The 14,809-nt window shown below is 45.6% G+C and overlaps 1 protein-coding gene across 2 annotated transcripts in view; it reads left to right on the top strand.

The window, feature by feature from the left end:
* NEGR1 (neuronal growth regulator 1) overlaps nucleotides 1–14,809 on the top strand; it is a 188,246-nt gene that overhangs the window by 146,353 nt on the left and 27,084 nt on the right. The window contains exon 7 of one of the 2 annotated variants that reach the window (XM_048945051.1): nucleotides 2,568–2,609. The exons of the other annotated variant lie outside the window; for it this stretch is intronic. Within the exon in view, the coding sequence (XP_048801008.1) occupies nucleotides 2,568–2,609 (42 nt within the window). The remainder of the gene's footprint in view (nucleotides 1–2,567; nucleotides 2,610–14,809) is intronic. 2 annotated transcript variants of the gene reach the window in all.

Raw genomic sequence — 14,809 nt, forward strand, 5'->3', positions numbered from 1 at the left:
AATGGTGAGTAAAAGACACAGAATAAATTAAGGGCACGTCTCTCCCCAGCCCGCTTGCACTTTCCATCCAAAAGATTTATTATTAAAGAAGTTTTTCCATTTTCCATTTAGTGTTGTTCTCAAACAGACCTTGGCTTACCCAGGCTTAAGGAGATTTATTTCAAAATAAATCATTAATCTTTAGCATAGCTGACATAGCCCAGGGGAGATGAGATTAAATAAGCCTGCTTAATTATCAAAGGCCATAGAGGAAAATAGTTATGAGGGTTTTTTTCCAATTAATACATGTGTTAGTATTAGATTGCAAGTGGTATTTTGGACCAGTTATTGATTTCTCCAATACGTGAAAAGTCTAAATATTATTATATTGAAATCTAATGCTTTTATTGACGCAGACTGAAACAAACAAAAAAAAGCCTTTTTTATTCCCCTGCTGCAAAATGCTCTCTGTGGCCTCTAGAAGTTCTCGTCTGGTAGCAGTGTATTGTGGCACTGCTTCAGAGTTAGAAACTGCACTCTCATTAGAAGAGATGCTCTGAGCGAGCAGATCTCTGACCAGCCATCCTGTAGTAAAACATAACACCGAGTTGGAAAGTTCTCATACAGCATGTGTAAAAGCCAGTGCATTGTAAACAGGAATGTGTGTGCTCCTTTGGTGCACCTCATCCAGCTGCAGCCTAATCAGTGTTTGCTGGGCTGTCTGTGTTGCCTCATTTCCTTTCTCCCCCCACAGTGGGAGACCTCTCAGCTTCTTCCCACCTTCCCCCTCCTCTTCCCAGCACTCAGCAAGGCTGTCTCCATCCCAAGAGGCTCCTGCTGGCTGGGGTATCTTGCATGGCCATGGGATTGTTAAGGTTGGAACAGACACTAAGATCACCAAGTCCAACCCTGACGGTGTGGCAGCATGCTGGGTTCAGTCTATTTGGTCCCAGCTTGTATAGATATTCTGTTTTAGAATAGCAAGGTGCTGCTGTGAATGTTTGTGTTGGTCTCCAGCAGTGAGGAGCTGCCCAGCCTTTGGATTCCTTGCAGTGCTGAGAGATACCAGGAGATCTGCAGTCACTGCTGCTGCTCGTGCCCTCTGCCTCCTGCAGCTCTGCAGCACTGAGAGCCTTGGAGCGAGGCCTTTGGGTTCTTCCTGGGTCCTAAACCTCATCTTGTGCCAAAACATGTTTTGAGCATTCATCTATAATTCATCTATATAATATACAATGAGGAACAAAAAGCAAGACAGCGAGTTTGCTACTGATAAGACAGTACTGGGATTAGGCAGATCGGCTCCAACCTGCAGACAGGGCTGCACAGCCTCCTCTCTGTGCCAAGTAACAGAGCCCTTGGGTTTGTGTGGAAAATGAGACATTGCTGGAATCAGCTGAGCTTGTCAGACATCACTGTGCATCCTTGTTCCTGTAGCCCTGTGTGATTCCATTTGGTACCTATGCGATATCTTATTTCACAATTTGAGTGTATCGGCAGCACTGATCAAGGCCAAGGAGGCAAATAAATATTTTTAAGATTGGAAGCATTTGTCTGTATGAGCAGAATTGTTTGTGTTGGTAATTTGGTCAGGAAACTGAGCAACTTTTTTTGGGAACGCATCCATCAGTTATTGCACTTAGAAGTGTTTGGGCATCGTATTAAGCCAGAAAGCAATTGCTTGGGGCAGGGGGGAGGGAAGGCAAAAGTGGATGAGCATGGAGATCATGCTCAGCGACTGCTGTTACCTGCCCCTCCCATGGGGCTGGCTGGCTTTTGGTTCCATTAGTTCCCTGTTACTGTCAAGATACGGTCAACGATCTTTGGAGCTTGGTAATTTCGTTAAATCTTTTTCATTACGGTTATTGAATTGCTGCATTGAAATGTTAGCTTGCTTCTGCGCAAGATTGATTGGGACTGGTATTTCATTTTGCATAACGCTGTACATAGCTAATAAAAGGGCACGGAATAATGAATTTTAAGGTACAATTATAACAGAATCCACAGACGATTGTTTCATTAAGCTGAATGCTGGAGAGATTTGGCCCCTTGCTAACTTTTCCCATTGTCGGTCATGGTAGAAGTAATCATCTCCAAAATGCTCTGGGTGTTTCTGGTAAATGTTTTCTTGTGGAAGGATTTCAATAATTAAGAAGAGGAGCATTTTTAAGAGTTCACTAAAGCATGAAACTATTCCTTAAAAACAGTCTTAGTTCAACATTGTTAACTATGCTTATATTCCTCGTAAGAAATTATCTTCAAGAGATGGAGCAGAAAAAAGACCCTTTTCCCAGGCAGGTTTCAGTATTTCCCGGGAGAAATGTGTCTGAGCAGGAAAACTCCAAGGGCCGCTGTGCCAAGGCCCAAGCAGACACGTGCACATCTGGAGCCAGCACAGCGCACACAGCTGGCATGGGAAGGAAGTGCTGGGCAGGAGACACGGCCTGCATGCTGCCATGGCCGCCGGCTCCGTGAATAAGTCGTCGTTGGTGTCTGTTGCATGACTGTTTGCTGTCTCACTCTGTATTTGTCTTCCATGTGTGATTAACGCCCAAATGTTCTTTTTTTTTTTCCTTTTTCCCTTTTTGTAGAAATAATTGAGCCTACTACCTCTAGTCCTGTCTCAAGCCCAGGTCAGTATCCACATACATTCACAGAGTATGTTTGGGTACTTTTTCTCCAGGAAGCGGGACCGATGCATTGCCGTATCAATAGCAGGGATTGATAACGGGCAGTTCTGTTGTGGTAGTGCCGGGCTGTCTCCTTTCTGTCTCTGTGCATCCATCGATCTGTCTTTCCTCCAGACTTTTGTTCTGTTCTTATGTTTCCCCTGTTGAGAAACCTTTTCCTCTTTGCATCCCTGCACTTCTCTCCCATTCCTTCTCTGCCCCAGGGCCGTGCAGTAGATGTGCACAGGGCAATGCAGATGTCATTATTGTGGTGTTCTCGTTGTGATAACCTGGCTGTTCTTTCTGTGATTGTGCACGTTTGTTTGAGGCTTGTATGTTTCTTGTATTGCCACTGAACGGCTCACAGGATGGCTCTAGATCACTGCTGTGAGGCCCTCTCTCGCTATAGGGTGCCAGAAGGTGTTCTCAGTGAGTTGCAAATCCTGCCCTTGTGCTTGGCCAACAGCAAGAGGTCCTGACTGTGCGTGGGAGCTCCTTGTGTTCTCAGGGCTTCCATTTCCCCTGGCAGCACATGGGCAGTGCTGCTCAGCCCAGCGCAGGGGATGAGACAGGGGCTGCCCAGAGCTCCCTAACTGCTGGAAGAGTATTGCCAACCATTTCCCAAAGGTTCTGGGCTGGGTAAGTCATGAGGCTCACATGCCCTGCTCTGGTTACCATTCCTTTGCATTAAACGTCTTCCCAGAATGTGACTGCAGCATCAGACCAGTCAGGGGAATGTGATTTCCCTGTGCACGATGGGGTAAGGTGTGCAGTGCTCAGGCACTGGGGAGCAGAATGGAGAAGGGGGGCAAAAATTAATATCATCCTCTTCTCTCAATCACACTCATAATACAGTCAGGGATTGACACAAATGTATTTGAAGTACACTGTGAAACTGAGAATGTGAAATCCTCTGAATGCAATGGGGGAGAACTTAAGAAGAAGGTAGGGCTGTGATGGGACAGAGCTACTTGAGCTGATCTGCCTTGAAAAGGCTGAGGGAAGGACTCTGAGGTCCATGTGCAGATGAAAAACATCTGTTCTCCTGAAAGACACCAGCAAGAGGTGAAAGAGAAGCTCCCAAACAGGATAAAAATTAGGGCTGAGTATTTCTCTGTGCTCCCAGAAATCAGCACGGTGTCAATGGTGGCACTGCCATTGAGCTGTGCTGCTTGCTTTATGAAATGAAAGGTTGCTGTGATATTCCCTCTACCTATTTTAAGCCTGTTAAATATCCAGATAGTGCCATCACTGTTGCTACAAAGCTCTACAGCTGCAGAGGCAAGTAAAGAGTTTCCAGTGTCAGAAAGAGAGTCTGTGTGTTATGCAGAATGGCAGAGGATGCGTTGGGGGGTGGATAGTGGCACAGAACACTGTGTGTGATGATGGCAGTGAGACAAGAGGTGTAACTTCTTAACGTGAGAATCATTTAGCAGTATTTCGGATACATTCCTTCCCATATTCCATCTGGCAGAACTGGAAGATGGTATCAATAATGCCATTATTCTGGAGTAATACTTTTCTTTGAGATGGCTGAGAGGGCTACAGCATGTCGGCAATGGAAGCGCCGCAGACCTTTCTTCCAGCTAGTTTTCCTTCTCATATTCCATGCAGTTATTCTGAGTAACAACTACCATTGTCAAAAATTACTTCCAAGATATGCATACGAAATTCTATCACAGAAGTTTTGTGACATTTTCCAGCTGTTCGTAAGCCATGTGACAGCAGCCTCAAAATGTCTTTCAACAGTTGCCCATCAAAACCACTGTGTTTAAAGAGAAATCCCTGAAGATTCCTTTCTGCCCAGAGAATAAGCTTCAAACTGTTCCACACGTGTGTAACAAATGCAAAACCGAGGCTGTGTTTGGGAGCCATGGTTAGGCACTGTGCCTTCCACCTCTGGGACGTCGGGGAGTTTCCTTTTTCCTTCCTGAGATGCACACTGAATTAGCTGCAAAAGTGAAAAGATCGGGGCCACAGTTGTTATTGCTTTTGTCAGCCACTGCCAGGAGCTGCGGTTCATCACAGATCCCCCATCCTTTAGTGTAATTAGTTCACAGGTGGTGTCTGGAGAAGCTTTTGAAGATGCTGCTGAATTCTTAACGCCGACTAAATAAGTAACGGTGACAGGTCAGAGAGAATAATTGAGAAATCTCCTTTGATTAATGATTTCACACGTTATAAGGTGCTCTTATAAAAATTGGACTTGGGGAGAGAGGGCTGTGGGTTATTTAATATTCTCAAGAACAAAAGCTGTGTTTAAATGAGCACTCTGGGCAGGTTGGATGGCTCCTTGAACTTGGGTTACTTCTCCCTGATCTGCCTCCCCACATATCTGATGCGTTTTAATATGCCAGAAACCGAAATACTACCTGCTTTCAAGCATGCTCTGTTTTTTAATAGGCAACATGTCAGCTCTCCTATTTTTTTTCTATTCTCATGAAGTTGCAGTTCCTGCTTTAATCAATAAATGATTTGCATATGGAAAATCTATAGAGTCGGACTCTGAATCTCAGCCTTCATGGCACCATTTCTCACTGTGGGCTGTATCTTTGTGATGGAAGCACTGTGCACGTTGACTAGAGAGTTCTGCATGAGGGCAGATGGCTGGAGCGGCTGTTCCTCATCTGCAGAATTTCTCCCAAAAACTCAACAAGTACGGAAGCATCACAAGGTTCTGGGATAACAAAGAGATAACAGATCCCAGCTCATTGCAAATTTAACTTCTAACCTATATTAGAAACAGATGCGTGCTTGTTCAAAAGCTTTTGGCCACTTCTCTGCCCCATAAATAACCGCACACTGGAAGGAGGAAGGCTGAGCAGTGCCCTTCTGAGGGGGTAGATGCAGAACACCATTCTATAATTCCACTTTAGGGACAGAGAAACAAGTGTAGGATTACTGAGACTTGTAGTGAGAGGGTTGACATCAAAAAGATAAACAACCTCTATGGAAAAAAGTTCAGTACATTAATCTTATTTGCTAACTGTTGGATAGTTTCATGTTTGTAGTGTTGTCCACAGTTGCGTCGCACCCCAGAACAGTGGGCAGATGGGGAATTCCAACAGAGTTTTCTCTGCTAGATAGAATCCATGTGTGTGCTCGCCCCGTGTTGTGCAGCCCTGTGCTGCTGCAGGAGTGTGCAGCAGAGCAGTGCTCTGTTCAGCCAGGAACACTTTGCATCACACACTGGGAAATTGCTGCCTTACCAGTACTGCATTTACTACTGTTACAAACAGGTGGACTCACATCTCAGAAACGTTCTGTGAAAGCTGCATTCTCACAACCTGTGGAGTTAGGGAAGCATTTCTGTTTAAGTAAAATACATGTTTCGGGTTACTCACAGCGTGCTCTCCATAGCATTCTCCTGTATTCTAAGTCAGCATCGTTGCAGAAGAAGCGCATTACTCGCTGCTTGCTGAGTAGATGTATCATTTCATAGCAGAAGGGCTGCTTTCTATCAGCTGAGAAATAGGATTGGAAATAGGTCATTGTTAGTCCATTGATTCCTTGCTTACTAAACCTGAATGTAAAATGTAAGAGTATTTCTTCTGACATTACACCTTCTGCTGCCTTCTGCCGGGGGGATTTCGGCATTAAACAGCTCTCCCACAAAGCAGCACCACCCGCAGCAGTGGTGGAGCAGCTGTGATGCTCAGTGGGGCTTCACGCAGTGGTGGGAATGCTGGAGTAGTGTGGTGTGGGATACGTTGAGCATTTTACTGAAACATCCCATTTTAACCAAGCAGCGCTCTGTGAAGTGCCAGGAGAGTTGTGCAGGGACAGCTTTGAAGTGATGCCTGCAGAATGTGAAAGGGTCAGGGGGTGTGCAGAGCAGGCAGGGACCCACAGTTTTCTCCATCCACATTGCCCAGGAGGTGCTGGGAAGGCAGATGTGTGCACGCCTGGCGGGGGGCACACCAGGGCCACCTGTGTTCAGTGGCTCTCAGGTCTGGTCTGCGATTTCATTCTCGCAGCATCACCCATCTGCTGGGCTGCACCGGCTCTGGAAAGGCACCACAATGCAAGTACAGGTCTCCCAGGTCGAGCTGTGACACTGCAAGGCAGTAAGGCTGCTCCAGAAGAACCCGCACACACAGACACATTGTGAACAGGCAAAGAGAAGCGGGGGATTCCAGAATGTGATTCATTAGCACAAAGAGAGCAGTCTTTGTTTTTATTTATCACACAGGATATGTTTTATGAGAAGGTTTATCAGCCGGAATTGGCTGGCTACAGTAATTCACAAAGGAATAAATATGCATATATCCATCTAGATGAGATGTGTAGCCATGTGCAGAACTTCAAAATGTACATATAACTGCATATATATAGCTTCAGGGATGGTCCCAACTCTGCCCAGAATATCAAAGGGGCTCCAGCTGGCTGGGAGGGGGCTGACAGCTCTGGGCTGTTGCAGGAGGGGGACCTGGGGGGGCAGGGGACTTGTCAGAAAGTACTCGTTTGAAAACCACGAATATGTCAGTTTTACAGAAATTCAAATGCAGGACTATTGAGTTTCAAGTGGGAAAAAAAGATCCTGGCTTCCTTCCAGCCTCATCCCAGGCTGCGCTTCTCTTCTTGTCTTCTCCCTGTCTGAAATTCTCCAAATGGAAACTCCAGTTTCTTGGCAGCTGTATTTGGAGCATCTATGCAACATGGACGTTTTGATGCAGTTGCCAGCAAGATCTCCAGCTATGCTGGATGAAAACCGGCATCCAGAGATAATACAGGATCAGCCACTTCCTTACCCATGATTAAAGTCATCACTGCTGCTTTATCTTTCCTTGCTGTGTACCAGCCACAAGACCCACTCTACCAAACCGATCTTTAAATAGTTGGGTCCTTCTCTAAACTTTCCATGTGAAATCTTAAGCAGCCAATCAGGCATCCTAAGAAAGATGATATGATGCGATTTTTCTTCCAATAGCATCTTCTGTGTTAAAGAAAAGAGAGGAAAAAATCACAGGGAAAAACAAACATGGTATTTGGGCCATCCCGTGTCCTTCAAGGAGCGAGGCCGTAGAAGGCTTACACAGAGCTCTGAATAGTGGAACAAATACTGGATTATTATGAGTTGTCCCTGCTCTCAGAGTGGTGCCATCCTGGCTTTAGCCTTGGCTTTTGTGCAGGACTCCACAACAGGTGATGACCTTCCTCCAGTGGGACGCAGGCTGGGCAGCCCAGGCACGTCGAGGTGCCCCTGGTGGAGGCAGACCGGGTGACCCACTGGTGGAGCTGCGTGCTGAATGAAAGGCAGACTGTGCTCAGAGCTGCCTAGGACTCAGCACCTCACCTGCAGAGGTCATATTGTGTATACAAACCACTTGCATGCTGCCCTGCAGCACTGTGACCTTTGCTTCCTTCCAGGCCTGGCTGCTAATGAGAGCTTATGATGTGAATACTGAAAAATGAACGATCTCCTTTCACAGGTACAGGGCAGCGCTCAGTGTGACCGCTGTAGGAGCAGGAGTTTGTGCCTTTGAGCAGCAGGCCTTCATAGGAACCCTGCGTCCAGTTAGGAACTCCTGTAGAAGTGCAAGGAAACTCATTATGATCTCATGCCCAGTTTATCGTGTGCTACTCCGCCAATCCAGTAAGGTTCAAAAGGAAAATCCACCTTGTAGTTGTTCCTATGGTTTGTATGATCTGTTCCTGCATGTGAGTCCCTCTCATTGTCAGGGTCTGTCTCTCAGCTCTCTGTCATATTCCAAATAAAGGGTGCATCTCTTGAAAAAACTATTGATAGAATTTATCCTTCTTAATATCTCTGATTGCAGCTGCAGTGATTGCCTACCATTCAGCCTCCTTATTCAACAGGCACGGTGTATAGGACCACACTGAATGAGTTTTCACGCCAAACTGAGGCAATTCAGAGAACAACTCCGTTTTGAAAGATCAAGAGCTTGTTCACTTGAATGAGCAGGGTATGGATTTTATAATAGGAAAACAGCACGTAATTTGAATAGTCTGCAGTAAATTGTTATAGCAAAGCACTCGAGTTACAGAGACATTTTGGGAATAGGCAGCGCCTGCAATGCTGTTTGTTAGGTTTCCATACCTGTGGCCTCCTGTGACAGTGTTTCATTGTAAATGAAGGAGGAGGTGCATTTGACAAAGAGGTAGAAACCCTCCGTCTGCTAAATGCAGATTATTGCTACTCGGGTCTCATTGAGTAACGGGGAAAGTTCATTTTACAGAAACGTGAAGAATTTTTGCAGCTTAAGGGTTATATGCAGTACAATTCGGAGGAATAATGAGTTCTTTGTGGAGCGTGTGTCTCCAGTAATATCAGAGGCGGTTTCAAATGTCTGCGGGCCCACCTCTGCTCCCTGAAAGCATAGCTCTTGGAAAGGCACGACTCAGGCTGTGCGCACACAGCCGTGGCTCTGAAGGAACGCTTATTTCCCAGTGAGGTCGTGGGGATTGAAATGTGGAACGCTTTCATCACTGCCTTCCAGCCTTTGCTACCGCCTGGAGAGCGGCATACATCATTTCTCCATTTATTTTTTTCTGAATATGACATCCATAACTCTTTGGAAGGTTGCTATCATTCCTGCCCGATGCCACGTGCCGTCTTTTGCTTTTTGAAATCCTGACTTAATGCCAAAATCAATGGCAGAGGGAAAGTGCCCATTGGCAGCCTGTGCTGCTTTCCCATGAACCAAAGGACACACACAGCATCGGGTTACTCTGCTTGTTACCCAAAAACGCCCCACTATGCAAGGAGCTGAGCTGCAGCTCACCTACGACATGGGGATGTTAAAGAACGTTTTCAGTCCTTTATTTTTCTGCTTCAAAGTGCAGCTGCAGTTGAGGGGCGCTTTGCAACGCAGGCTCACAGTGCAGGGAGAGGTGGCTGAGCATCATTGCTGGCAATTGACCCCTACCTTCCCGCACGCATTGCTGCATTTAACTCTTTGCCTTCTTCAGTGGGAGGCCTCCTCTTCCCCGTGCCAGCAACGCATGCAGACAGGTGTCCACCCAGGGTCATCTGCAGAAGCCTGCGTGGTTTCAGACCCAGCTGCCTCCATGCCACCATTAGTATTTCACTGACAATTTTGCTTCCAGAAAAGCGTATCTGTAGATCAGGATCTATCACAATGCAGACCTTCATTAATTCCCCACAAGCTTACACAATAATTGGCCGGGGACCACTGACAGAGGGTGAGGACCATGCAGTGGTGTTGAGGCTGTGCACAGCTGTGATGCAGAGCATGATGGCAGGAGTGGAAGGGGCTGCCAGAGGCACAACTCTGCCCCACACATTATGCTAACAGGCAGAGATTTTCAAAGCTTTCAGCCTTAACAGGAGTTTTATTCCTAAAGCTCCCAGACAGCTTTGAAAATTCTCAACTGTTTTTTTTTTTCCCCTCTCTTTTCTGCATAATAACACATGCAGAGCTGAGCCATAATGTCTCCAAAATCCTCTGGATTAAGCTGAGCAGCAGGTGGGGAAGGCGGGTACCTGGAAAGCCTCTGGATGCCAAATCCTCCTCTGGCAGCAAAACTGCAGCCTGGGATGCAGCAGCACATGGAGGGCAGGGCCTGCGGGGTCCCATCAGTGGGGCTGAGGGCTGTGGGGTCCTGCCAGTTAAAGCCTAGGCTATCTCCAGCATCCCCAGGCTATTTCCAGCATCCCCAAGCTGTCCCCCACACCCCAGGCTGTCCCAGGCTGTGGCTGCAGTCACTCTGCTCAGTCCCAGCCTGCTGACCCAGGCATGGGCTCCAGCAGCTCTTCCTCTTCTCTCACTGTGCTTATGCTAACATCAGCAAATGTTCCTGCCATCTCCCACTGTATTAATGCATTGCTGTGTAGTTAGAAAAAAAGCAATAATAAGTACAGAGTGGATGTGGTTGTGTCCGTGACCTGCTAGCATGCTGTTTTCAAGAGATACTCTTCTTATCACGGGATTCACGTTAATGAAAAGTAGCAAAATTTGACTCTGCGATAAGCAGCCCCTGCCTTTTTTTTGTGGCTGGACATTATGTGGTGTTTTCTAAGTCCTCAGCTCACAGATGGTGGACCCCAGAATTAAAGCAGCAGCTTTAAATAAAGGAATTAAAGCGGCAGCTTTAAAGCAACAGCTTGTGTCCCTGCACAAACAAGAGGTTGTCTGCCTCGAAGGATTGAATCTTATCACAGAGAGAGGGGGGTGTGCATGAAATTCATATGCTTACAGCAGTGTTGTGTAACACGCACACGCTGAAGGCAGCTCAAATTAATTGAAACCAAGTTTCCGTATCCAGTCGCACTGACAGCAGGGTGAGTTACAGTCACAGAGAAACAATTAAAATAAAGCATCGCTTCTGGAGTCAGCCAGCAGATTTCCACTCCTAGAAGCAGCATCCCGTGGGTAGGGGTTCCGAGCTACAGGGATACCTGGGCAGCTTAGTAAAAATAAGTACAGGTGTGATTTATGCATGAAAAAAGAGAAAGTGTGCTGTCGGAAGGAACTTTGCAAAGTGCTTTGCTACGTGGTGCAGCAGAAGGCTTGGCAGTATGCAGAGTTCAGTGTATGCTAAAGACAAGAGGAGAAGATTTGGGTTTGTATGGTAGGAGGCTCGCAGGCTGCTCCCACGGCCCGCGTGCTGCACAGCAGCAAATTGTCTTGATGGGGGTGAGGCGACAGGGGAGACTAATGCCTTCCCCTTGAGTCATTCTCTGATAAAGACACATCGCTTGGCTAGGAGATGACAAACTGTATGTTCAAAGTGACAAATCATTTAATTAAAATTTACAAGCGGTTAAATACTGTTTGACCCAAATGGAGGCAGTTATCATGAATCAATTTTGGAGGAGGAACCAGGCTTTCCAGCAGATCGATAGCTCACAGCTGCGGTACCTGGACAGTCCCTGCATTTCTCATGCAGTGCGAGTCCTTTCGCTGGCTGCTGTGTAGTCTAGTTCAGAAAAGACCTCAATCAAGTTGAAAAGTAGAAACAATTTTACTTAGGCAGTGTTTGAACACTCAACTTCCATGAATAGTTAATGTGGTGTCAAGTGTTTGAGAAAAATGGTCTTCTATCTTAAGAGCAAATAGCTCAACTTTTGATGAGTTATGGTTCTTTATTGCATATACAGACCAGTGGAAATTGCAATCATCTTTCATGAAAAGGCTCAGCAGTTTTTATTGTAGGAAAGTACGGGTGGCCATTGCATTTACTAACTAATGTAGTGAATGTGAAATTGCCAGGATAACACGTTCTTTTATTTATGCTGCCAAGCACATAATGTGCCGGTAGTTCCATAAAAATATGTATTAGAGGAATTTCACATGCCAGCAAGCTGTAGATCTCTTTTATGTATATGACTTATCCAGTGTCCTTCTACTTAAGACATCCCACATTACAAAGAAGAAGATTAAGCATTATTGACAGACAGCACACGCTCAGGAGATAATGCTGGTCTGGTCAGTCATCACTGGAGGTAACGCTGTGTTTAGACTCCTCTGGAATTAGAGTTTAAACGCTTTGACTTTACCAATTCTTTTATCCATCACGTTATTTGAGGTCCCTTGCAATGCCTGTGGATCTGTGAGAGCAGTATTGGTGATGAACTGAGCGACAATCGCTGTGCTTCAGCAGGCTGCCATGAACTCAGCTGTTTTTTAACATGCCTGTAAGACCAGGGCGGTGCACACACAGCGAGGAAAGGTGGCCAGGAGAAATGCTAGGGAAGCTCTTGAGAAATTCAGCAGGACAGCTGAATAAAGAATAAACATTGGGAAGCCATCAGACAACTTCCCCAGCGGAGGGTCTGTTCACAGCTTGTCAGCTCCTCCAGCAAAAAAAAGTTCCTTTCTCATACGCAGCCACCAAAAAGGCAAGAAATCATGTACTAACCTGTTAACTTAATATCCTTTGTCAAGAGCAGAAGAATAATGTTCAAATGGTCCAGAAACTGTAAAGTTCAGTGTAAAAAAATTATAATTCACAATGCTATATGACATAGCTGAATGTAGCAGAACCACCAGAGTCCTCGTGATATATGAGGACTATCGAAGGTTGCCATCAAATACGTAGATTTAATATGCTGCTTAATTCAAGATCTTATTTACAGTGTCTCGCTTCGTTTTGAGGAAAGCGATGCTGACAACCAATCATTTGAAATGCACGAAGAATGTTCCACAAAAGGTCAGAAGTACAAATATTTTACATATTATCTACTAATAAATTCATCTCCTCCAAAAGAAAGTTAGAAGGATCAGCAGAAGTCTTCAGAGCTATTTACAATACTTCAGCGTAAGACTCAGCCTCTAATTACCAATATAAGTCATAAATAATTGTCAAGTATGCAGATGAGCCAAAAAAATCTATCAAAATAAAGTAATTAGCTCCCATGCCAAGTTTTTCTGTCGCATTAAAATGCTTTTACTTTTCTTCAGTGTGACACTTACAAATGAAGGGAACATTGTCAGGGAAGCAGTTATTGTAGGCTGTCAGAATTCCAAGTGTAAGTACCAGGTAGCACACACCATAGGTATTATTTCTGGGACGACCTGTGCATCTGTATCTTGGCTTTGTAACCCCATAGCTGCTGCTAGAACATCACTCTTCTGAGCTGAGCCAGTCACCCACCTGGTGTGGAGATGTGAGAGCCTGGTTATCTGGTATGGGCAGCAGTGGCTCTTGGCCAGGCTTCCCTGGAGAGCTTTCCAATCCTAGTGTGGATGGGAACTGGGTCCCCCACATCAGGGCCCATAGTGCAGGCATGGAGACGGACACAGGCAGCTGGTGTGTTTGTCCCAGTGCTTTCTCCAGTGCTTTTCTGGTTGTTGTCTCAGTGTAAACTTCAAAGCTGCATTTGACACATCCAGTGGGAGATCATGACTCAATCTCCTCCATTTAATTTTGGATTTCCATGCAGAACCCTCCATCAGCCTGCTCTAGACATGAGGTCTATACCCTCAGTGCATTCTTTACTATTTCATAGAATCGTATCATAGAATCACAGCATGGCCTGGGTTGCAAAGGAGCACAACGCTCATCAGTTCCAACCCCCTGCTGTGTGCAGGTCACAACCAGCAGCCCAGGCTGCCCAGAGCCACATCCAGCCTGGCCTTGAATGCCTGCAGGGATGGGGCATCTTAAGCTGACGTGATGATTGCTTCCATTGGTTGTTGTCGCTGCAGATGATAAAGTCGAGGCCAGTTGTGTGCTGCAGACATGTGGCTGGCAGGGCAGGCCCATCCTGACACACTGAAACCAGCAGGATGCTGTGTAACAGCAGGAAATTGTGGTTAATTTGTTCCCTTAGAATGATCCATTTCTATTGGAATCCCATGCTTCTTCTACAGTTGTTGCTATTCCATATCTTCCATTTGAAACAAAAGAGGCTGGACTCAGAAATACTTTTTTTTTTACCATGGCTGTGCCACAGGTCACACAGGGACACGCACTTCCAGCATAGCTGATGGCAAACCAGAGCCTCATGCCATCATGGAATAAATGAAGGGGAAACTTTGAAACAGAAAGATAAAAAAATAATCTATGTGCTTCAGAGGCAGCACGTACTTTGTGCCGCAGGCAAACAAAAAGTTATCTTTCTATAAGTAAAATTTGGGAAAGAATGTGACATCCATATTTAGTCACCGAGCTCCAGGGTTACACAGCCACGTTCGTCACACGGCCGACAGTAAATGGCGCCTATAATTGCCTGGTGTCTTAAGATTTCACATAAATAGGTTGAATGGAATTAGTTCTGGTATCAGTTACAAGGAAGGATTTTCAATTAACAGAGGGCTTTAGTAGATGGCTCATTTACAGAACTGATCTAAAACTGACTTCACCCTTCTCAACAGTAGCACTGCTTTTTGCTTTCCTCAAAATTTGAGGTCCTGCATACATAAGCTCAGAAAGAAATGTCTTTCTCCCCAAATCTGGGGCAAGAAGGACATTTTGGGAATTGCACATCTGTCTTTTGGATGACAGTTGAAAATACATTGTAATTAAAAATCATCCCAGTTCAACCATCTTTCTTGTAAGCAGAGGCAAACCCAGGCTGTTTGGTGGCTTTGCTGAGCACACTGATGCTACTTAATTATTTTTCTGCTGGTAGGAAGCAGACTGCAGTATGTTGTGCTGTTCAGTTTACACAAATCTAGATCAAGGCATCACCTTTGTTTTGTACAGCAGCAGAAATTCCAAACTGATCAGTCCAA

Source organism: Lagopus muta, chromosome 5, assembly GCF_023343835.1.
Source record: "Lagopus muta isolate bLagMut1 chromosome 5, bLagMut1 primary, whole genome shotgun sequence".
Lineage (NCBI taxonomy): Eukaryota > Metazoa > Chordata > Aves > Galliformes > Phasianidae > Lagopus > Lagopus muta.